The 26,177-nt window shown below is 42.5% G+C and overlaps 1 protein-coding gene across 1 annotated transcript in view; it reads right to left on the reverse strand.

The window, feature by feature from the left end:
* Nucleotides 1–760: 760 nt before the first annotated feature.
* Nucleotides 761–26,177, reverse strand: part of GRM5 (glutamate metabotropic receptor 5) — a 528,413-nt gene continuing 502,996 nt past the window's right edge. The window contains 3 exon segments of the mRNA XM_073612964.1: nucleotides 761–4,667; nucleotides 10,524–10,562; nucleotides 23,496–23,549. Of these exon segments, the coding sequence (XP_073469065.1) occupies nucleotides 3,848–4,667; nucleotides 10,524–10,562; nucleotides 23,496–23,549 (913 nt within the window). The 3' untranslated portion in view covers nucleotides 761–3,847.

The following is a 26,177-nucleotide window of genomic DNA, read 5'->3' on the forward strand; positions in this document are numbered from 1 at the left end:
CCACATCCTAACTGAAATTAAATTAGAACTCCAGCCAACCAGCTGAATTCACAGCCAGAATATATATATAGTCCTCCTTTCTCTGACATACTATCGGTAATTCTATTCATCCACTCTTATGATTCACTAACTCCTGGCACACTGGGGAAGGGAGAGAACAATTTTGCAGTTATGCAACCTATGCATTTCACCTCCATGTCTCTACACAGCCCTTTCTAAAAGCTATTTACATACCTCTCCCTTCAGTCCACAATGCCTGAAACGTGTTGCAAAAGCACTATGTAGTACAGTAGAATCTAGCTGGTCTACAGCACAGAACCTTCGATTTTCACTTTTTTTTAAATTGGTTTGAAGGCATTAGAGGAGGTTAATATTACATATATTTCAGGTAATTATTTCTTAATGTGTTTCAAATAGGAGGGCTGTATCAAAAGTAAAGCAAAAGTGGGCATACATTTTTTTTAACCTACATAGGTCATTCAAATTATTCATGTTGTTAGAGTAACTCTTCTTATATAGTAACCCTTCTTCTTTTTCTTCTTTTTTTATTGCACGTAAGTAATGGATTAAAAAAGGAAGCAATGTGCCATCCTTGAGTTATTGATGAAGGAGGGGTGCAGGCTGTCCGACATTCACAGAGGGCTACAGAATGTTTATGGAGATGACACAATAGGCAAGAGTCACCAATGACAAGACATTGCTCCTGTCAAGGGTGTCACCTCTGTAAACATTCTGTAGCCTTCTGTGAATGTTGGACAGCCTACACCCTTCCTTCATCAAGAACTCAGTGACGGCATGTTGCTTCTACTTGTAATCCATTTTGTACCTGCAGTCAAAAAGAACAAGAAAAATGGTTCCTAAAGCCTCATACACACGATTGTATTTTCCACAGACAAAACCTTGGACTTTTGTCTGAAGGCCGTTGGCCAGGAACTTGTCTTGCATACAAACGGCAAGGAATTGTTGGCCAGCAAACATGAACGTAGTGGCGTACTACATGGTTTTTCAGCTCTTTAGCACCACCCTTTGGGCTCCTTCTGCTAATTTCACGTTAGTAGAAGTTTGGTGAGTGTTGATTCGCGCTTTTCATTTTGCGCTTTTCAGTTCCTTTCTGAATGGCCGTTTGTCAACCAGCCATGTTGTGGAATCGGAGCAGATAACGTGTTATTTATTATTGGCCTCAGAGTTATTGCTTCGACCCAAGTCCAATCCAGGAACAGGAGGAGGAGGATTTATTGGACCAAAAATTGGTTGCTTTATTAATCGTGACCAATTATGTCATATGCCTTTGCTGCGGGAGCTCCAGGAGAATAATCCGGATGTTTTTCGGAATTGTCTCCGGATGACGGACACCTGCTTTCACCAACACTTGGCATTGTTGACCCCCTATATTAAGAAGCAGGACACATGCATGGGGCTTTTATTTTATTTTTTGGTTGAATAATGATTTGATAATGATTTTGGATGCATAGAATGCACGTTTTGGTTAAGTTCTATTGGCAGATAGCATGTCTAATTTTATTTGTTTTCTTTTTTTAATGCACAATAAAAAAAATGTGTAGAATAATACTTACAGGATAATGATGTTGTGGTAACTTGCCCCCCCAAAAAAACAAAAAACAAGCATAATAATATTATTCTTGATAACACTAGAAAAAAAAAAAGCCTTTGAAAATATGTTTGGCAGAACTCCATCAGTATCACCAGAAAAGCAGCTTCATTATTATCCCATTAAAGAAGAAGAGAATGTGCGCTGCATCTCGAGATTTCAAAATTTGCCTAGTCATGAATGTTACTTCTCCATTACGGACGCTAGTTTACAAGACCAACCGCTTCGGGCTCGTCCTTGCTTCCGTGCATGCGTGTTTGTACTTTGGACTTTTGTCCGACAGACTTGTGTACACACGATCGGAAAATCCGACAACAGACATTTGTCCGCGGAAAATTTATAAACCTTCCATCCAACATTTGTCCATGGAAAATTGGCCAACAATTGTCTGATGGAGCTTACAAACGGTCGGCTTTTCCGCCCAAAGCCTGTCATCACACACAATTCCCGTCAGAAAATCCGTTCGTGTGTACGAGACTTTAGAGTTACTCTACCAACATGTAAAATTTGAACAGCCATGTAAGTTAATAAAAAAGTTACGCCCATTTTTGCATTACTTTCAGTAAAGCCCTCGTATATTAAAGTGTATGTACAATCAAAAATTATTGCTGTCTGTGTCCACGCTGGGTATATTCCCACTTCCTATTTGTCCTGTTGATCGTTGTCAAAAATTGATGGGAAATGTTATAGCTGTCCCCAGAACAAACGATAAGGGCAAATCTTCCAATGGGGACACCAGTTGTGGTGACAACTGTCTACAAATTACCTTTCTTTTTATGTTGCATCTGCAAGACAAGAAGCAAAGGGAAAACTCACCAATGGGAGGCAACAGTGAAAAATAAACTGATATTTTAACATTTCCCTACTCGCTTCAAAAAATGTTTTGACTATACATACACTTTAAATAATCTTAGAATTGACTCATATCGGGGCTAAAGGGTGGACTTATATAGTTGCCCGGAGCCAGTGGTTAAAGAAGAAACATCAATTGTAGATGTTTTGTAACACAGGCTTCCATGTTTAAGTGGAAAAAAAAATGTAATTAGTCTTTACTATGTATTGCTTTAAAAACCCAATTTCATCACAGTTCAAAGGTTAAAACAATATACAAACAGCCATGCCAAGTAAAAGCATGGCTTACTGCTTACACTAAATGTACCCACTCAAAAGGCATTGACACCGTTTATTCAGTTCTACACTATTAGTACCTTGCTTCTATTTTATTATTATAATTTTTGTTTTTGTTACATGCAAAAAAGCATAAAACACATTTTTTTTATAAAATAAAATATTAGATTAAAAAAAAAAGAAAAAAAAAAAGGCATTCAACACATAGGGATGCAGTAACACCATAAATAAACAATTTTGCTATAAATATTATATTCACCAAAACAACTTGCCCTTATGAGGGAATTTACAAAAACAGTACTCCAAAAAATATTTTTTTGCTACTTTAGTATTTTCGGCAACACGGTGAAATAGACAATATATTTAATTGCTATTAAATTCCAGTCCCGTGATTTTTCTATTTTTGAAACTGATTGAAAGTTAATGAATAATTACCAAAAAAAAAAAAAAAAAATAATAAACAAGGTTGCATGTTGTGCCCTGTGTTTTACAGTCATTTACTGCAGTCAGAAAGTAGCTATGGTTTCGTATCACAGATCTGATACATAGAGAGATCAAGATCTTTCAGAGTTTATTTGAAGTGAGACTTTTTTTATGTTACAGCTTCTTCATAGAAAAATTTGTCTGCCATTTTGGTCCCATTTTATGAGTCTTTTTTTTTTGTGTGTGTTTTAGAAAACGTACATTCATGTTTGGTCTTCTATTCTTGACAAAACTTTCACTTCTGGGAAAAGAATCAAAAGCAAAACAAGACAATATATTTTACAGTTGATTACAATCCACTCTGTTCACAAATATTTGTCAAAACAGCCCACTTTAAATTAAATCAAAGCACTTAAAATTGACTCCTACACCTACGTTTGACTCCTCGACAGCCCTCAAATGTAAGCAGTGTTTCTTGAAAGACCATAGTTAAGGCCACTAATGTAACAACTGCTCTTATTGGAACAATGGAACTCTCAGTCTGATGCTACCTTAAAGGAAGGATTTGTCACGCATCAGTCGCCGACCTATGGGCGTGTATACGTCTGTGCAAAGGAGATGTGTGCCACCCTCCCCCTATATGTACGTGTATTGTCATTGCTGATATCCAATTAGCTTGGTTTACATTCAGAAAGAGGAGGAACTTTGAGAGTAGTCTCTCAAAATTATATTGTCGTATTTGGGAGAGGATGGTGTACAGAGAGCAGACTCTGATACCGGGGAGCTAGGGGAGGTGCTGTCTGAGTCGATGGAGTCTCTAAAAGGAGAAGGAGGTGTTAAAGCTACCAACTCCTCAACATCTTGCTTTACTACAGGTGCTTCTGGAGCACTATCTTTGACGCTGTCAGAAGATGACTTTCTGGCAGAAAGTGACCCACCGTTAAATTCAATAGCAGGGGCTGGCTGGATCTCAGCAAAGGTGGTCATAGCGGTGGGAAGTTGGATCTCTCTTGGAATCAGGTAGGAAGAACATAGAGGGGTGGGCACCATGGCTCCTGGTGTGTTTGCCGACAGCATCATGGAGTTTAGCTCACTGATGTTGGCTGTGAATCTGGTTACAACATTGCTGATTTGGTCCATCAAGGATCCTTGAGAAGAGCCGCTTCGTTGGGCAGTGTCTGAGTGAAATGAAGGGATGTCATCATCTGTCCGAGCTACCGTAGCAGCCCTCTGACTTACAGTACTGATTGGAGAAGGAGTTTGTGGTCGGTACTGAACCGGATAATGCTCTTCTGCTTCAGAAACATCATAGAGCATTTTGGAACTGGAGTCCGGGAAGGACGTGCTGATGTATCTGTTCTCTGTGCTGCTCTTAGAGAAGGGCTTAATAACGGCTGTCTGATTTGTACTATCCTTTTTCTTGACATGAACAGAAAGACGCTGCCAAAGATGTTGACCCCGAGTGCTCTTCTCATTTTGTGCCCACGTTACAGATTTTCCATTGGAGCTACAATAAATTGAAGAAATTTATAGATGTATAAAATTTGTATGTATTGACTTTTATAAACAGAAATATGACATTGTGGGGCTAATTTACTAAAGGCAAATAGGCTGTTCACGTTGCAAGGGATTTCTCACTTTGCAGGTGATTTTTTTACTCTTAGCTTAATGAAAGTGGTAAAAATTTACTCTGCACAACATATCCAATCAAGTACAAGAAAAATAAGAAAACAAAAAAAAAAACAGACATGTACCCTTCTTACTACTTAAAGTGGTTCTAAAGGTAGATGGTTTTATACCTTAATGCATTCTATGCATTAAGATAGAAAAATTTGGGTGGCTCCCCCCCCTCCCCCAGCCTCGATCCAGCGATGTTCACAAGAGCAGCGGCTCTCCCGGGTCTCTCTCTCCTTATTGGCTCCCACAGCAGCCGGCGCCAATGCTGCTTTCAATCACAGCCAGTAAACCAATGAGAAGATAGCAGGGGTGGGGCCGAGCCACGCCCCCTGTGTGTATGGACAATGTCTTTTTACAGGAGTATGCTCAAGTGCCCCATAACAAGAGGCTTGCTATTGGGGGCACTCGGCAGGGGGAGGAGCCAGGACCGGCGGGAGACCCAAAAAGAAGAGGATCGGGGCTGCTCTGTGTAAAACCATTGCGCAGAGCAGGTAAGTATAACATGTTTGTATAACATGGTTCTAAAAGCTTAAGGTTTTTTACCTTCATGCATTCTATGCATGGAGGTAAAAAACCTTCTGCGTGCAGCAGCTTCCCCAGCCCCCCCAATACTTACCTGAGCCCAATCTTCCTCAAGCCATGTGCATGAGAGCCTTAGCTCTCCAGGGACTCTCCCTCCTCACTGGCTGAGACAGCAGTGGGAGCCCTTGGCTCCCGCTATTGTCAGTCACAGCCAGTGAGCCAATCAGGACAGAGAGTGGGCGGAGCCAAGCCATGGATCTGTGTGTGAATGGACACACAGATCTGCGGCTTGGGTGCCCCCATTGGAAGGTGCTTGCTCTGGGCGCACTTGGTAGGAGGGAGGGGCCAGAAGCACAAGCGTGAGACCTGAGAAGAGGAAGATCAGGGCTGCTTTGTGCAGAACTGCTGCAGAGAGCAGTTAAGAATAAAATTTTTTTTTAATTGCCTTTGATATTACTTTAACCTTTAGAATCACTATGGTTTTGCAAAGAGCAGCCCTGATCCTCCTCTTATTGGGTTCCCCACCGGTGCTCCTAGCTCTTACCCCCTGCAGTGTGCCTACCATAGCAAGCTGCTTACTACATGGGCACTCATGCAGGTGTGCTCCTGAGCTGGCTCTGTATGACCATAAGACACACAGAGAGTGGCTCGGTCCTGCCCCCACTACCTCCTCACTGGCTGTGATTGACAGCAGCAGGAGCCAATAAGTCCTACTGCTGTGTCTGAGTCAATGAGGAGGGAGAGAGCCGATAGAGCCTCTGCTCTTATGCACATCGCTGGATCGAGTTTGGGATCAGGTAAGTATAAGAAGGGCTTGGGAGAGCTGCTTGCAGAATGTTTTTTTTTTACCTAAATGCAATGCAGAGAATGCATTAAGGTAAAAAAAAAACTGAAAAAACTTATGTCTCTATAACCACTTTAAACAGGCTCTCAACATCAAAAACTCATTCTAATGAGTGCTGGCAACTTCTACCCGCTGCTCTTCTATCACTTCTATCACTGAATGCTGTTCTACCCCCTATTCCTTCTGTTGAATGATAAACTTATATATATCTTATATAACAAAAAGACTACGCACTATTTCTGTTGCCATGGTTTATCACCTGTAAATTGTTCAGAATACTTTATTAGGAATACTTTGTTAAGAAAACTCAATAAATTTTATGATTGAAACAAAAAAAATGCATTTTTTTGCTTGCGCATGATTGGATAATGGAAGTCAGCAGAGCTTCGCCTCATTCACAAAGTTAGGGGAGAATTCTGTTGCAAAGTGAACAGGATATTTGCTTTTAGTATATCAAACCTTGTAAATCATTATTGTAGTATGGTCTTTTAGATCTTAGACAAAGTATTATCTGAGAACTGCCAAAATAATTGCTCTCCTTGGGTTTCCTGAGTTGAGTTACCTGATATCAGCTGTATGTAGTGGACATCTTCCAAAACTATTTATTACCTGAGGAAATCTTCTGAGAATCATGAGATTGCAGAGTAGCACATGTAGAATGATGAGGCTCTCTAATCTAATTAATACGTGAAGTAATAAAGCAGTTCTGTTTATTGTCCGAGTTTCTCCAAGAACCAAGGGCATTGCTTGGAAGGAGCAATTGCAGCAATGTTCATAAAAACTGAGTTATATAATAGGATTGATTTAATAAAGGAGTACAGAATGTTCACTTAGTAGAATTAATGTCTCTCCTAAGTTTCCACTTGAATGTCCACTTAGCTTCGTAAATAAGGCAAAGCTGTGTTCTCTTGTGAAAGGGAAATTAAAACATGGATTTCTTTTTGCTTGAACATGAATAATGTCTACAGATACACCTCTGAAACCTGAATTTTTTATACTCCTTTAATAAATCAGACAAGTGCGTCCAAGCAGTAAAAAGCATTATGGTTGGTATCCTCGCACACCGATATCAGAAATCACTTGTCAACCACTTTGAGTAATTATACCTAATAGATATACACTATATTGGCAAACGTATTGGGACACCTGCCTTTACACGCACATGTACTTTAATGGCATCCCAGTCTAAGTTCGTAGGGTTCCATATTGAATTGGCCCACCCTTTGCATCTGTTACAGCTTCAACTCTTCTGGGAAAGCTGTCCTCAAGGTTTAGGAGTGTGTCTATGGGAATGTTTAACCATTCTTCTAGAAGCGCATTTGTGAGTTCAGGCACTGATTGTGGATGAGAGGCCTGGCTCGCAGACTCCGCTCTTATTCATCCCAAAGGTGTTCTATCAGGTTGAGGTCACAACTCTGTGCAGGCCAGTCAAGTTACTCCACCCCAAACTCACTCATCCATATCTTTAAGGACTTTGCTTTGTGCACTGGTCCAAATCATTTGTTGGAGGGGGGATTATGGTGTGGGGTTGTTTTTCAGGGGTTGGGCCCCTTAGTTCCAGTGAAGGGAACTCTTAAGGCGTCAGCATACCAAGATATTTTGGACAATTTCATGCTCCCAACTTTGTGGGAACAGTTTCGGGATGGCCCCTTCCTGTTCCAACATGACTGCGCACCAGCAAAGCAAGGTCCATAAAGACTTGGATGAGTGAGTTTGGGGTAGAGGAACCTGACTGGCCTGCACAGAGTCCTGACCTCAACCCGATAGAACACCTTTGGGATGAATTAGAGTGAATACTGCGATCCAGGCCTTCTCGTCTAACATCAGTGCCTGACCTCACAAATGCGCTTCTGGAAGAATGGTCAAATGCTGCCATAGACACACTCCTAAACCTTGTGGACAGCCTTTCCAGAAGAGTTGAAGCTGTTATAGCTGCAAAGGGTAGGCCAACTCAATATTGAACCCTACAAACTAATGCCACGTACACGCGATCGGACATTCCGACAATAAAATCCTGGATTTATTTCCGATGGATATTGGCTCAAACTTGTCTTGCATACACACGGTCACACAAATGTTGTGGGAAATTTCGAACGCCAAGAACGTGGTGACGTACGACACGTACGACGAGCTGAGAAAAATGAAGTTCAATAGCCAGTGCGGCTCTTCTGCTTGATTCCGAGCATGCGCGGAATTTTGTGCTTTGGACTTGTGTACACACGATCGGAATTTCCGACAACGGATTTTGTTGTTGGAAAATTTGAGAACCAGCTCTCAAATTTTAGTTGTCAGAAATTCCGCAACAAATGTTGCGATTGAGCCTACACATGGTCGAAATTTCCGACAGCAAGCTCACATCAAACATTTGTTGTCGGAAATTCCGACCGTGTGTAGGCGGCATTAGACTGGCATGACATTTAAGTTCATATTATAACAGGAAAAATTACTGCGCTATCCCTATAGAACCCGTATAAATAATATACAGAGTATATAAAATAACACAAAGCTGCAACTAGAAAATGTGAGACACCCACACTATAATACACATAGTTCAAAAAGTAGCTGCGCTAAAAAAGTTATACTTAATATATAATAAAACAGTATATATACCTCTCAGTGTGGAGGTGATGCACCCGTGATGTGGTGACATTTCGTCACATCTGACGTCTTCCAGGGGCAGGGGGTGCCCCTGGAAGACGTCAGATGTGACGAAATGGCGTAGGGAGGAGTGGCGTGCTGACGTCACCACACATTACTACGCTGATCCCGGAAGCGACGGGCAGCGCATTGTAGCCGGCCGGCCTGTGTTTTTATGAAGCGATTATTGTACAGCATAACTGTAAGTCTGTTTTTTTATCTTAATTAAACTGTGAAAAACGTATTACGCTATGGGAGCTTTTTTTGTTTATTCGTATGGGGATGAGCGTTTAACGCAATACCTAGAAGACCTGTGGTGGAGAGATACAGTGGGACCCTTCCTTGCCAAGACCCGCGGCTGGGGTTGATAGAAACATGCCTGTATGATCTCTGTAACAGGAAATCAAAGGAGCTGGTAAGGGGCAGCATTTACATTGGTGGAGGAACCCTTCTGTCATCACGTTCTTCTTGGTGTTATTACTGTAGCACTCACACCGCATGGATTCTTGTCTCATCCACTTTTGAGGAAACATTCTGCCAGTGAACTTTCTCCCTTCCCCGTCATTTATTGGAATGGACTGAATGTACCCATCATTTTACATATATTGTCGCTGGATAGGGTATCAATAAGTTTTTCTTAATAGCACATATTGTCACCACATCACGGGTGCAACACTTCCACACTGAGAGGTATATATACTGTTTTATTATATATTAAGATTTAAGTTCATATGCGTGTAAAGGCAAGTGTCCCAATACTTTTGGTAATATAGTTTACATGGCAGAAATATTTTAAAGTGATATACATTTAAAGTGTACATGAAGAGATATAAGGAATCGTTTGGTTGCAGTGAAAGGAACTAACACTAAACACCTCCTTTCTGACAAAATGCGTTATTTCGAAGCAGCACAAATGTCACGTGTTATTTCACATCTACTGTATATCAGTACTTGCTGTATGCCAGAATGGGGTGGGAGATGACGCATCAAGGTTTACAGCTATATCTATTGAATCATAAGGCTGCTAACATCATGTGCACAGGAGCAGATACATTCCATACACACAGCTTCTATAGATACACTTCATTGTGGCAACAAGCAACATTTCTCATTAAGAAATATGGATACTTTATAAAGCTTTTCTAAACAAAAGGAAATAATTTGAATACAAAATAAATCTAATTGGCATTGTTAATGTTTCAATGGATTCCTTAAAATGGGAATTTGTCAGAAAGGTAAAGTTGGGTTTCAAGAAAATGAAACAAATCGCAGCTGCGAGACTATTCACTTTAGGGCAAGTCGTTAAAATTGGAGAACATCTGATGACCAATGCATTGTGATTTGTCATCCAAATATTTAATCTGGCCTACTGTATTCTAGTACTGAGGTGCTCAACCTTTTTTCACTTTGGCTCACAGCTGTTGCTATGCCATTGATTTAGGATCACACGGCATTCTATGTGCGTTTGCTTTGAGCCTATATATACACCAACCTATGGTTTCCATAGAATCAAGTGTCATTATACCCTTATTAGGAGTACAACCCAAATGCCTGGGTCTTCCAAATGTCTATGGATCCCCATTTAGTATATACAGTAACTATATGCAAAATCAAACGTTACATATATAATGCAGTCTTACACTAGCAATAACACAGAAGTTTTGTTTTAAATCGTTTTATTACCAGTTGGTCCCACCGGTAGATCCATTATTTTTCCACTTCCTGTAACAGTCCAAGCAGCAGTCACAGGGTAAAAAAAAAACAAAAAAAAAAAACATATTTTGAGGGCTTTTGAAAAATTCTTTCTCAATCAGCGCAGCCAAATGATATAAATACAAAAACAACTTTTGTTGCTAGCTATAACACTTTAAGATGCTTCCACTCCACCTTCTACCACAAATTATATAGTCAAATTAGGTGAAGCTGAGGAAGCCCAATTGGATGGCGTAACGTGTCTAAGATGAAGGAACTGAGCCTGTGACGTCATGCAGCCGCCGCTGTACGTAGTGGTGTGCTGGCTGATGGTTACATTTTAAAGCACATTGTACAGTATTTTGTGTAAGTGTTTTTTTTTTTAGTAGGGGATAAGAGCACTATGTTGTTGCCCTTTTGTCCCATATAACACATGTTGAATATGAGTGGGTTTGAAATCAGGACGAGTTTCCATCCAGAGTTGGAGTAACAGGAGAGAATTAAACCCACAACAGTAAAATCAGTGTGCATATGCAGTAAAGCATGCTTGTTATACTCACTGTGGAACCTAAGGGGTTAATCCTCTGCATTGTGTAAAAAGGCTGTTTGATCCTGTATGCACAGATCCTCCTCCTCTTGTATTTCCCCCCAAAATATGTCCTGATAAGACAGAGTTACTGGAGTCAGGCTGCACATGCTCAGTTTGGAGTGTATTGCTAGAGAGTTTTTTTTCTTTTTCTTGGGAGGGTGCATGTGATCAGCCCAGGGCCAATCAGCACTGTCCAGACAGAGGGTCAGGGGTCCTGCATCCTGATAGGACAACCAGTGCAGTATGAAAACTCCTCCTACAAGCTTTAACCGGACACTGATAGAAGTCACAAGACTGCTATATACTGCTGATAAGAAAAGGTATTTAGCAGTTTAGATTTACTAAAATGATTTCATTCCCATGTTCTGTGTACTGTGGGAGCAGTGGCGTAGCCTGAGTTGTCAGCACCCGGGGCAAGTCAAGTAATTTGCGCCCCCCTAACTCGTGTACTTATGGTACTCCCTTCCATTAGTACAGTATTAAACCCCTTACTCCATAAACACATGTGTGTAATTAAAAAAATGCACCTGTGTCACTGACCCCCCTCCCCCCATCACCCCATGTATTAGATATACACTGACCCCCTATGACCCCATGTATTACACACTGCCCCTCCATGTATTATGTATACACTGTCACCCCCCCATGTATTATATATACACTGACTCCCCCATGACCCCATGTATTACACACTGCCCCTCCAAGTATTATGTATACACTGTCAACCCCCCCCCCATCACCCCATGTATTACACAATGCCCCTCCATGTATTATGTATACACTGACCCCCCCATGTATTATATATACACTGACCCCCCCCCATTACCCCGAGTATTAAACACTGCCTTCCCTCACCCCATGTTTTATATATACACTACCCCCAATATATTATATATTCACTGCCCCTATATATTACATTTACACTAACCCCCATATATTATATATACACTAACCCCCATATATTGTATATACACTAACCCCACCCATTACCCCATATATTTTATACACACTGAATTTTATATATGTACACTGACTTATATATACACTGGTCCCCATGTATGATATATACTGCCCCCCCCCCATGTATTATATATACACTGACCACCCTATGTATGATATATACACCTGCATGTCTTATATATATATATATATATATATATATATATATATATATATATATATATATATACACTGCCCCCCTCCACCCTCATGTATTATATATACACACTGCCCCCCCCATGTGTTATATATATATATACTGCCCCCCCCATCATCCCATGTACTATATATACCCAGACCCCCCATGTATGAAGCACAGAGGAGAAAGCTCTGGGTACATGTTGATTTCCCAGTCTGTGGGAATGTGTCCCCTTCCCAGGGGGTGTGGTGGAAGCCCGCCCAGGCACAGCCAGCGATGAGACCTGGACAGCGGGAGCAAGCCGCGATCACCCGCCAAAGCCAGCTCTGCCTGCCGCCGTGCCTACACATGACTGAGTGCAGACAATCGCAGAGAGTGTCCATCGCTGAGGCCTGATAGCTGGGGAAGCTCCGGCAGCACTAGCACAGAAACATGGAGAACGGCAGAAGCGGGGCGCAGACAGTGGCACACTCTGTACTCCCAGGTGTGGAGTCCCGAGTCAGAAATCGGAATGACAGTAGTCAGGATAGCGGGAGCTGGGACTTCTGCGCCCCTCTAGATATTGCGCCCGGGGCCATGGTCCCCCAGACCCCCCCATGCTACGTTCCTGGGTTTAGTAGCACTTTAAGGCCTGCTAATTTTTTGTTTTGGAGGTGAGCAGGTTTTTCACCTGGTGGTGGATGAGCACAAATCATGTGAAGTTTGGGGTGCAGGACTATGTATATATTTTTCAATTTTTCAATTCTTGAACATTTCTGCGTGGATTATATTCTTTGTATGCACTATATTTGATATAATTGTGTACACATAGTTTACCACAAGAGAATGTTGCACTTTACTTAGTTTGACTATATATTTTGAGGGCTGTACCGAAAGTAATTCGAAAGGGGGCATACCTTTTTTTATTACCCTACATGGGTCTTTTACATTTCACATGTTGGTAGAGTAGCCCCTCCTATCTCTTCTTCTTCTTTTTCATTGCAGGTAAATAATACTTTTCAAGTAGAAGCAATGTGCCATTATTCTCGATGAAGGAAGGGGGCAGGCTGCCAGAGATCCACAGAAGGCTACAGAATGTTTAAGGTATGACGCCATATAACCACTAGCTGACCAGCCGCCATCATTCTACGGCGTCAGGTCGGCTCTCCTGCGCAAATCGCCGTAGCTGTACAATTGGCCCTTTAAACAGCTATAGCAGGTGAGCGCACGCAGCCACTGCATGGCAGGGGACCCGATGCGGGTGGCTGGCGGGCAAGATGTCCGCCAGCCACGCGTGATCGTGGGCACGAGAGCCGAAACAGGGATGTGTAAACACACACACATCTCCATTCTGTCAGGAGAGGAACAGCGATCTGGCTCCTATTCTAGTCAGTCACATCCCCCCACAGTTAGAAACACACACGAGGGAACACAATTAACCCTTTGATCGCCCCCTACTGTTAACACCTCCCTTGCCAGTGACATTTACACAGTAATCAGTGCATTTTTATAGCACTGCTCACTGTATAAATGTCAATGGTCCCAATAATGTGTCAAAAGTGTCCGATCTGTCTGCCGCAATGTCGCAGTCCCGCTAAAAATCGCAAATCGCTGTCATTACTAGTAAAAAAAATAATAATAATAAAAATGCCATAAATATAACCCCTATTTTGTAGACGCTATAACTTTTGCACAAACCAAAATACACAAATCAATATACGCTTATTTATTTTTACCAAAAATATGTAGAAGAATACATATCGGCCTAAACTGAGGAAGAAATTTGTTTTTTATATTTTTTGGGGGGATATTTATTATAGCAAAAAGTAAAAAATATTGCTTTTTTTTTAAAAAATTGACGGTCTTTTTTTGTTTATAGCACAAAAAATAAGAACCGCAGAGGTGATCAAATACCACCAAAACAAAGCTCTAATCTGATGAAAAAAAACTGTTTTTTAATATATTTTTGGGCAATATTTATTATAGCAAAAAGTAAAAAATATTGCGTTTTTTCAAAACTGTCGCTTTTTTTTTTGTTTATTGCACAAAAAATAAAAACCGCAGAGTATCGCAAAAAAACGGCCTGGTCATTAAGGGGGCAAATCCTTCCGGGGCTGAAGTGGTTAAACTTTTTTTTTTTGTCATCTGTGCACATTGATCTTGCCAATGGTGTCATCTTGGTAAATATTCTGTATCCTTCTGTGGATGCCAGACAGCCTGCACCCCTCTTTTGTCAAAAAACTCAGTAACAGCACATTGCATCTGCTTGGAATCCATTATTTATCTGCAATGAAAAGAATAAGAGTCACTATAGAGAAAGAATTACTCTACCAACATGTGAAATTTGAACAACCTATTTCAGTTAATAAAAAATTGTGCCCACTTTTGCATTATGTTTGGTACAACCCTCATACAATGGGGACACTTACAATGGTTAGCTCTTATTCATTTGGCTTACACCCTTTTTCTCTAATCAAAACACTAAAATGATGTTATGACCGAAAATCAAAAACTGTTGTGTTAATGCTAGTGAAAGACTGTGTCGTATATGTCGTTTTTTTTTTGCTCATAGTCGTATATGTCATTTTTATTTTGCTCATAGTTCCACTTTATGGTGTTACCCCATGGTTGTGCACCTCTGTTCTAGGGTACATATGAACAGGATAATAGGTTCTAAGGTCTAATCGTATACTCCACAGGGTAATCCACACACTAGGAAAGAAGGTTGCACACATTTTAGATATCTTTACATTTACATACTGTATTACACATTCTACTTACCATAAGAAACCCATACTTCAGAGGAAAGAACAAAAAACACAAAATTTACATAAATTTACACATAGACATAAATAGCCTTTCTCAGTATTGGAACATACTGCAGCATCATAAGAGAATGCTAGAGACAAGCACTACACAAAAGACATATTTTGCACCATTTGGAGTATTTTTTGAGGACTATGACAGATTATGCCAACTATATACAGAATTTTTGTTTCACGGGTATGCACACAAATAAGCACATGAATTTGATATTGCTTTGCATTTCTTAAAACTGAAGTTCGATCTGCTTATATTTTTCCTTCCCTGGTTCCTCCATCCCTCTATTTCCATTATCATTACATACTAGACCCAGTGATGCCATCACTGGGTCTTTCTGTGTTTTTCTATGCAATGCAGGTAGACCATGGCTGGTGGGTGGGGCTGGCAGAGTGCTGTACATAACTTCCTAAAAACATCACAGCACCCCTCCTCAATGCTCCTCTGAAAAGCTCTGATGCAAGTAGTGGGCTTGCTCTTGGGAACAGTCATCAAAATATCAAAACACCTTGGATGGTGGATGTCAGTCTCGGGGAGGGGCCATTCCTAGGCAGGCTGTATTTGCATACCTAGGTAAAGCCTCAGTGATTAAAAAAAAAAAAAGTCCCATTATTGGAGGGGGTGGGCCAGGGACATTAAAGCAAGGTAAAAAAAGGGCTAGATCATTGGTTCTCAACTCCTATCCTCAGGGCCCACTAACAGGCCAGGTTTGCAAGATAACTGAAATACATCACAGGTGATATAATTTGCTTCTCAGTGATTGCAGTATTCTAGTCTGCATCTCCCCAAGGTAATACTTAAAATCTGGCCTGTTAGTGGGTCCTGAGAACCACTGGGCTAGATGATGCTGAACTCTCAGGTGGCCTCTATCTGACTTGGTGCAGCTTGTGAAAAGGACACGGTGGGGTTGATTTACTAAAACTGGAGAGTACAAAATCTGGTGCAGCTGTGCCTGGTAGGCAATCAGCTTCTAACTTCAGCTTGTTCAATTAAGCTTTGAGAAAAACATATGGAAGCTAAATGGTTCCTATGCTGAGCTGCACCAGATTTTGCGCTCTCCGGGTCAGTAAATCAACTCCAAAATGCAGTGAAATCAGACTAAGCAATAACATTACAGGAAAGGAGACTGTACTATGGTGGAAGACTGCAGATGAGTGGTGAGTTCATCTCTAATTACGTGCTTTGGAAACGAAAGCACAATTGGATATTCTAAAAGAATTGCCACACCACAGGACAAATAAACTCACTTAGAAACTGGTAAACAGGTCCATTAGACTTCTACCAGTTCAAATACAAGTTGAAGAACATCTTAGCAGTTTGCCGACCTGGTTCCAACCTGGTCATTGGTTTGTTAAGAAACAAAAGACGTAATAAAACATGATCGGGATCACTTGGTGATCAAGTGCTTCAAGGCAAAATTAGAAGTCCACTTTGAAGAAATTTATGCAAAGGCATTTTGCTGGGAAATTGGCCACTCATTCCTAATCACATTATCATTCATGAATCCTGATTGAAGAGATTCATGAATTCGATGTTTCTTTGCAAATCTGTCTGTGTGCAGATATTTGAACAAACTGCTATATTTAGAGTGGGGTTTTACCTTTGCGATCTCAAAAACTGCCAGTTCCAGGATCCTTTCTAGGACGTCAGCCATTGAAGGAGATATTACTTCTAATGTGAGATCCATGTTTTGTTTTAAATATAGGATCTTTTGAAATCACTAAATGCAGTCAATTACAATTTTACGTACTTTCCATGTAGGAGGAGCAGATCAGGATCTGAAGCCATGAAACACCCCCACTCTCATAAAAATGAAATCTCATCACAGTTTAGGAGAAAATTTAATAAATCAATTTTTGCATCTTGGGAACGTTGTTTTTGGTTCAGGCTCATTCAGTCAAGAAAGGTGGAAGAGGACGAGAAGTCACAAAGTGGACCTATTAAATTTTCCATATGTTTCTAACTTTATTTGTGCCTAGATGTGAGGAGCCGCCATGTATGGACTATCCAGATTGTTCTTATGAACAATTGAGAGAACATTCATGTTTATGCCCATGCAGCAAGGAGGGAGAGCGCTTGTCTTGGGGAGGGAGGAGGCCAATAGCAATCAATCAACCTGTAAAAGCTATTCTGGATGACTGATTCTTTCCCCAAGCAGGCTCAGCTAGGAGACATTGGGGAATTGGAAAGTTTATAGACATTCACTCTAGCATTGCCAAACCCGATTGCAAAAGACAAATGCTCTCAAGTCTTTTGGAACATTTAGAAAAAAGCAACAGAAAGGGTTATTGAAAAAAGGGCTTTTTTAAAAAAATGTACTGCAGTTATTTAAAGGGGGGCAGTTTATAGAAAAACAATGCATAAGAGTGTTCCTTAAAGGGAAACTTCTTTAACAAGTGCTTTCAGCTACATAATTGCCATCTGCAGAGATTTACACATTTGTACAGCTGGATATCACTCGCCTGGATAATGTCGTTCAGTAGGGTCCCTTAGATGTTCTTAATTAGGGATGAGCTTCGAGTCGAACTCATGTTCGACTCGAACATCGGCTGTTCGCAAGTTCACCGAACAGCGAACAATTTGGGGTGTTCGCGGCAAATTCGAATGCCGCAGAACACCCTTTAAAAGTCTATGGGAGAAATCAAAAGTGCTAATTTTAAAGGCTTATATGCAAGTTATTGTCATAAAAAGTGTTTGGGGACCTGGGTCCTGCCCCAGGGGACATTGATCAATGCAAAAAAAAGTTTTAAAAACGGACGTTTTTTTCGGGAGCAGTGATTTTAATAATGCTTAAAGTGAAATAATAAAAGTGTAATATCCCTTTAAATTTCGTAGCTGGGGGGTGTCTATAGTATGCCTGTAAAGGGGCGCATGTTTCCCGTGTTTAGAACAGTCTGACAGCAAAATGGACATTTCAAAGGAAAAAAAGTCATTTAAAACTACTCGCGGCTATTAATGCATTGCCGGTCCGACAATACACATAGAAGTTCATTGATAAAAACGGCATGGGAATTCCCCACAGAGGAACCACGAACCAAAATGTAAAAAAAAAAAATGACGTGGGGGGTACCCAGTGGTGTATTTAGGTTTTGTGCTGCCCTAGGCCTGACTAAACGCATGCACCCCCCTAATTTAAATACGACCCACCCCATCCTGCCGAGGCCACACCCCTTCCTGTTTAAGACCCACCCTATCATCTGTAAACAACACCCCTTCCTCTTTAGGCTCATTTGGCACCTTTCAGGGGGGAACGGGTACCTGTTTCTGACAGGTACCCTTCCCCACTTCCGGGAGACTGCGCTGTCCCCTCTGAAGTTTGCCCCCCTCCTCCTTCCTCCACTGGGCCATTCAGAAAGTGCAACGCGCTTCGCACATGTGCAGTAGGGAACCGGTCGGTTTCCCTTACCATGAATGATAGTGGCAAAACCCGAGAGCCAATCCGAAAATCGGCTGAGGTGTCGACATCGCTGGATCCCTGGACAGGTAAGTGTCCTAATATTAAAAGTCAGCAGCTACAGTATTTTTAGCTGCTGAGTTTTAATGCTATCGGGGGGGGGGTCTCACTGTGCCCCATCAAACGCAGTCACTGTGCCCATCAAACGCAGTCACTGTGCCCATCAAATGCAGCCACTGTGCCCATCAAATGCAGCCACTGTGCCCATCAAATGCAGCCACTGTGCCCATCAAACGCAGCCACTGTGCCCATCAAATGCAGCCACTGTGCCCTCAAACGCAGCCACTGTGCCATCAAATGCAGCCACTGTGCCCCATCAAATGCAGCCACTGTGCCCCATCAAATGCAGCCACTGTGCCCATCAAACGCAGCCACTGTGCCCATCAAACGCAGCCACTGTGCCCATCAAACGCAGCCACTGTGCCCATCAAATGCAGCCACTGTGCCATCAAATGCAGCCACTGTGCCCATCAAACGCAGCCACTGTGCCCCATCAAACGCAGCCACTGTGCCCCATCAAACGCAGCCACTGTGCCCCATCAAACGTAGTCATTGTGCCATCAAACATAGCCATTGTGCCCTCAAACGCAGCCACTGTGCCCATCAATTGCAGCCACTGTGCCCCATCAAACGCAGCCACTGTGCCCCATCAAACGCAGCCACTGTGCCCCATCAAACGCAGCCACTGTGTCATCAAACGTAGCCACTGTGCCATCAAACGCAGCCATTGTGCCATCAAACGCAGCCACTGTGCCCATCAAACGCAGCCACTGTGCCCATCAAACGCAGCCACTGTGCCCATCAAACGCAGCCACTGTGCCCTCAAACGCAGCCACTGTGCCCCATCAAACGCAGCCACTGTGCCCCATCAAACGCAGCCACTGTGCCATCAAACGTAGCCACTGTGCCATCAAACGCAGCCATTGTGCCATCAAACGCAGCCACTGTGCCCATCAAACGCAGCCACTGTGCCCATCAAACGCAGCCACTGTGCCCATCAAACGCAGCCACTGTGCCCTCAAACGCAGCCACTGTGCCCATCGAACGCTGCCACTGTGCCCATCGAACGCTGCCACTGTGCCCATCGAACGCTGCCACTGTGCCCATTGAACGCTGCCACTGTGCCCATAACACTGATATACTTTATTAAATCACTGTACCTGCTGTCCTGGGGGTTTCCCTCGTGCTCCTCTCTCTCCTCCTGACGTCACAGCCCCAGGGCCGAGGAGAAGATTCACTGCAGGAAAGCAGTGCAGGGGAGGGTAGGTGGAGCTTAAGGCTCCACCTGTCACCTGTTGCATATGGGGGGCGCGAGTGACACACGCCGCCCCCCCGCATGAGAGAAAGCCCCCCCACCCGTCTGACTGATTCCCGGCTCCCGCTGCCGCCTCCCGCACACTTGCAGCCCACGGCGGCCGGCTTTCTGTAGCGGCGCCGCGGTGTATGGGCGTGCTTGTCAGAGAGTAGGGGGCGTGAGATACACGCCCCCACCCTCTGCCAAGCACGCCCATACACCGCGGCGCCGCTACAGAAAGCCGGTCGCCGTGGGCTGCAAGTGTGTGGGAGGCGGCAGCGGGAACCGGCAGCGGGAGCCGGGAATCAGTCAGATGGGTGGGGGGACTTTCTCTCATGCGGGGGGGCGGCCTATTTTGCCGCCCCCCGCAAAGTGCCGCCCTAGGCCTAGGCCTTGTCGGCCTAGGCCAAAACACAGCCCTGGGGGTACCCCTAAATTCCATACCAGGCCCTTCAGGTCTGGTATGGATATTAAGGGGAACCCCAGCCAAAATTAAAAAAAAAAAAAAGACGTGGGAGGTCCCCCTAAATTCCATACCAGGCCCTTAAGGTCTGGTATGGCTATTAAGGGGAACCCCGCGCCAAAATTTTTAAAAAAACGGCGTGGGGTCCCCCCAAGAATCCATACCAGACCCTTATCCGAGCACGCAACCTGGCAGGCTGCAGAAAAAGAGGGGGGATGAGAGAGCGCCCCCCCTCCTGAACCGTACCAGGCCACATGCCCTCAACATTGGGAGGGTGCTTTGGGGTAGCCCCCCAAAACACCTTGTCCCCATGTTGATGAGGACAAGGGCCTCATCCCCACAACCCTGGCCGGTGGTTGTGGGGGTCTACGGGCGGGGGACTTATCGGAATCTGGAAGCCCCCTTTAACAAGGGGACTCCCAGATCCCGGCCCTCCCCCCTGTGTGAAATGGTAAGGGGGTACAAAAGTACCCCTACCATTTCACTAAAAAAGTGTCAAAAATGTTAAAAATGACAAGAGACAGTTTTTGACAATTCCTTTATTTAAATGCTTCTTCTTTCTTCTATCTTCCTTCACCTTCTTCTTCTGGCTCTTCTGGTTCTTCCTCCGGTGTTCTCGTTCAGCATCTCCTCTGCGGCGTCTTCTATCTTCTTCTCCTCAGGCCGCTCCGCACCCATGCTGGCATGGAGGGAGGCTCCTGCTGTGTGACGGCGTCTCCTCATCTGACGGTTCTTAAATAACGGGGGGGGGGGGCCACCCAGTGACCCCGCCCCCTCTGATGCACGGTGACTTGAGGGGACTTCCCTGTGGCGTTACGGGGAATGCCACAGGGAAGTCCCGTCATGTCCCCCCACCCCCCGTTATTTAAGAACCGTCAGAAGAGGAGAAGCGTCACACAGCGGGAGCCTCCCTCCATGCCAGCATGGGTGCGGAGCGGCCCGGAGAAGAAGATGAAGAAGAGAAGAAGATGAAGAAGAGAAGAAGATGAAGAGAAGAGCGGGAGCCTCCCCCCATGCCATGGGTGCGGAGCGGCCCGAGGAGAAGAAGGGAAGAAGACACCGTGGAGGAGATGCTGGACGAGAACACCGGAGGAAGAACCAGAAGAGCCAGAAGAACCAGAAGAAGAAGAAGAAGAAGAAGAAGATGAAGGAAGAAGAAAGAAGCTTTTAAATAAAGGAATTGTCAAAAACTGTCTCTTTTCATTTTTAACATTTTTGACACTTTTTTAGTGAAATGGTAGGGGTACTTTTGTACCCCCTTACCATTTCACACAGGGGGGAGGGCCGGGATCTGGGGGTCCCCTTGTTAAAGGGGGCTTCCAGATTCCGATAAGCCCCCCTCCTGCAGACCCCTACAACCACCGGCCAGGGTTGTGGGGTTGAGGCCCTTGTCCTCATCAACATGGGGACAAGGTGTTTTGGGGGGCTACCCCAAAGCACCCTCCCAATGTTGAGGGCATGTGGCCTGGTACGGTTCAGGAGGGGGGGAGCGCTCTCGTCCCCCCCTCTTTTCCTGCGGCCTGCCAGGTTGCGTGCTCGGATAAGGGTCTGGTATTGATTTTTGGGGGGACCCCACACCGTTTTTTTTTTAATTTTGGCGCGGGGTTCCCCTTAATATCCATACCAGACCTGAAGGGCCTGGTATGGAATTTAGGGGAACCCCCCACGTCATTTTCTTTTTTAAATTTTGGTTCGGGGTTCCCGTGGGGAATTCCCAAGCCATTTTTATCAATAAACTTCTATGTGTATTGTCGGACCGGCAATGCATTAATAGCCGCGAGTAGTTTTAAATGACTTTTTTTCCTTTGAAATCTCATTTTGCTGTCAGACTGTTCTAAACATGGGAAACATGCGCCCCTTTACAGGCATACTATAGACACCCCCCCAGGTACAAAATTTAAAGGGATATTACACTTTTATTGTTTCACTAACTTGCATATAAGCCTTTAAAATTAGCACTTTTGATTATTCATGTTCGTGTCCCATAGACTTTAACGGTGTTCGCGTGTTAGAACAAACTTTTTTCCTGTTCGCATGTTCTGGTGCGAACTGAACAAGGGGGTGTTCGGCTCATCCCTATTCTTAATTATAAAAAGTAAATAGAATAAATCTTTAGCTAGGGGTAATGAGTGAGCAAGTATGCAGGCTGAAGAGCATTTTTACGTTCTAATGTTATTTTAAGAAGTACACATATATCTAATTTGGAACTGATTTCAACACCTACTTGCTTTTATTGGTACTGATTAAAATATATGGATGAAAAGTAGAGGCATTGAGTGTAGCAACCAACTGGACAACCAATTGCAAATTAGCTTTTTAACAAAAACAACAGCTAGTGTCCACTTAGCTATGGACCATACTAAGCAGACCCTCACTTCCTGGGCAATCATTTTGCATTTCTTACCTAGGAGATAGTATATGCAGCTGATAGGATAAAATAGAAGACAGCTAGCAGGGGCAGCTGTCCAGGACACAAAAAATTCAGGTGATGAGCTATGACAATGTATGCTTTTGCATCTGGCACCTCAACAAGACCCATCTCCTTTAAATGATTCTCCTATACCTTACCCCACTTACAGAGAGCATTTCGAATGGAGGCCCTGGCCAATAACATTACCAGTAGATCACATGACAACTCGATTGGAGTTGTTTGACCCCCCCATTGACTGTCTGCAAATGTCTGTCATTCAGATGTTGGGATGGCTCATGAGACCAAATTCTGAATACTTCTAGATGATACTAGAGCAGCTGGAGTGCAGAACTTGAGGAGGCTGAAGATGGTTGAACGCCCGCCAACCATGCAGACACATAAGAGGTAAACGTCCAAAATATAGCTTGGTTTATAATATATAGGACCTCTATTAGTCCTGGGAAATACAGCATTCTTAATGAATTATAAAAATGGATGGAGAATGGCAAAAACAATGAGTAGTGAACTGAATATTTTTGTGGAGGGGAGAAGGCTGAGGTATTATTTTTAATACTATTATGCCAAGTTACATTTCAGATAGGGTTAATATTTTTCAATTCTCCTTGCCTAACCATTCTCACCTATGATTACCATTGCCCTTCCAATGGACAATTTTTCAACACATAAGTCAGTCATGACTGGGACAACAAGCATTTGTACAGACACACACAACATAGAGCAGCCAAGTTTTTTTTTTTGCTGTCTTTGCACCCATCTTTGCACAACATAGATTAGGAGTTTAAAATGAGTTCTTACATTCCAATTGGCTGCTGACAATACGTGTGAGTAGGCCCAGGAGTAAATGAAATGCTAGAATAAAGAAAGTTTGATGGGTTAATATAGAACTTAAAAGGAAATGCATATTGATGGTGTTAACAAGCAGCTGCCATCCACATAACCTGCTGGAAGCCATTTTGTTGGTGCGATAACAATTCACCTGTGTTCAAATGATATTTGGTGTGAGAAATGGCTGATGTGTCTTGTTGATGACGTTGGCAATGCATAAAATATGGGTACTGCCTTCAAAATGTCTGTTGTGGATGCTTTTTTGGATAAAGAAGTTAAAAAGGTATGAATCTAAAAGTATTTCATTTTACAGAAAGTATGCCTTCACCAGTACATAAGACCTGCAAATCTGGAACAACCATCTGAAAACTGGTGTTGAGACCTTCTACCCTATTTGTCACCACTCCAATGCCATTTTCTTTACCGAATAATAAATCACATTTTCAGTCATACAACACATACGATTGTCAACTGTCACAGACCATATGGCACCCTGGTGATTGCATTAAGATAGTCAAAAGAGGGTGTATTCTAAAACTCTCACTTTCACACGCATAACTAAACCTAAGAATAAAAATACATTTGTGAGCTGACTGTATTTTCAGCAAGTACAAAAAATATCTGTTAATTTTGCCAGAAATACTGTGCCCTTGTCACTGAACTAGAAGCATAAAACAAATTTATTTTCCTTAAAGAGATAATGTTTTACAATCCAAAGTTAAAACAACAAGGGAAGAAAATTTAATAGATGGAAAGTTTAAAAAATGACTGAAGGTCCACTTTAAATAAACTACTAATCTCCCATCAGTGGTGTAATGGAGATGAAGAAAGGCAGATATGTTTGAAGTCCATGATGACACAACCATGGTTCCCTCCATAAAAACAGGGGAGGGGTAAGCATAGCCATCCAGGGACAGGAAGTCTGTTATTCTCAGGATTAGCAAGTGAAAGTAAGGGAAGGAAACGCCTGGAGAAATAAAACTAAAGAAGCCACCTAATTTATAAACTAGTGAGGTCAATATACTCTATATACACTGTGTGTGTGTGTGTGTATATATATATATATATATATATATATATATATATATAGTATCTCACAAAAGTGAGTACACCCCTCACATTTTTTAAAATATTTTATTATAACTTTTCATGTGACAACACAGAAGAAATTACACTTTGCTACAATGTAAAGTAGTGAGTGTACAGCTTGTATAATAGTGTAAATTTGCTGTCACACCGCACACCGCCCCAATGTGAAAAGTCACACTGAAATGAATGGGGAGGCGGTTTTCAGGCATTAGTTAGAGGCTTGAAAACCGCCTCAAAATGAAAGCAGCCTAAAATTGAGGAAGCCACTGAGCAACATTACAAAACAAATCCAACTAAAAGTGACTACATACTGCTAGATATATCACAATGCCCTGAGAATCAAAAACCGTTACATATGACCAAACAAAGGTTTTGATTCAGAATTTTTATGAAAACTCTTGCAAGTAAGCTAATTTACAGCTTGAAATATACAGTCCTGCTGTATTTTCAGGACTAATCTGTTGGTGGCGTTGTCTTCCACTTATTTATACAGAGCAGAATTAATCAATACAGCTAATACTAGATGTCCACGTTAGACATCTGAAGGTGTACTGGGATTGTGTCTTTCAATGAAAGCTTGGAGAATGTGGAGTGCAGTGAAAATTATACATAAAATACACCCACTTCCATCCAATCCACCATTTTATTTTTTGTAAAGTTGCCCTTTGTTATTATCTACCTTCTATTTCCATCATTCATATATGAGGGCTGTACAAAAAGTAATGCAAACGCAGGCATAACTTTTTTATAAACATACAGTACATAGGTTGTTCAGGTGTTAAAATTTCACATGTTGGTAAAGTAAAGCCCTGTACACACAAGCAGAATGTCGGGAGACAACTTTCTGCCCGTGTGTATGTTGGTCTGTTTGACAGAAGCTGTCCGTTTGGCTGGCTTCTGTCGGAAAACCAGCATCCGACTGACTGATCGGCATGTTCTGGCGGGGGGCGGTCGCCCTGTCAGAACACAACAGCTCAAGGCTAGAATGTTTACAGAGATGACACCTTTGACAAGAGCAAAGTTTTGTCATTGGCGACTTGTCAATGTTGTCTTCTCCATGAACATTCTTTAGCCTTGTGTGGATGTCATACAGCCTGCACCCTTCCTTCGTCAAGAAGTCAATGATGGCACAGTGCTTCTGCATTGAATCCATTTTTAATCTGCAATGAAAAAGACGATGAGTTACTATAGAGGAAGAGTTGCTTTACCAACGTATGAAATTTGAATAACCTATGGAAGTTAATAAAAAAATGATGCCCACTTTTGCATTGACTTTGGTGCAGTCCTTGTAATACAAGTTCAACTTCTTCTAAGAAGTCAAGCATTTTGCAAAGACGGAATGATAACAACTGCAAAATACTTCGCTAGTTAGGAACAAGTAGTACCCAGAGTCCTAATAAGACTTAAGTAAGCCCAGTCAAAGTTCTGATTAGCAGATCTTATCAAACATTCATGGGATAAAGGAACATTTCCATATTGAGGTTTAATAGGTGCCACAATGGTAGGACAATGTAATCAAGACTATTTTTATTTGAATGTTTCACTTAATTACCAATCATCCTG

The sequence above is a fragment of the Aquarana catesbeiana genome, linkage group LG02 (genome assembly GCF_042186555.1).
Source record: "Aquarana catesbeiana isolate 2022-GZ linkage group LG02, ASM4218655v1, whole genome shotgun sequence".
In the NCBI taxonomy this organism is placed as follows: domain Eukaryota; kingdom Metazoa; phylum Chordata; class Amphibia; order Anura; family Ranidae; genus Aquarana; species Aquarana catesbeiana.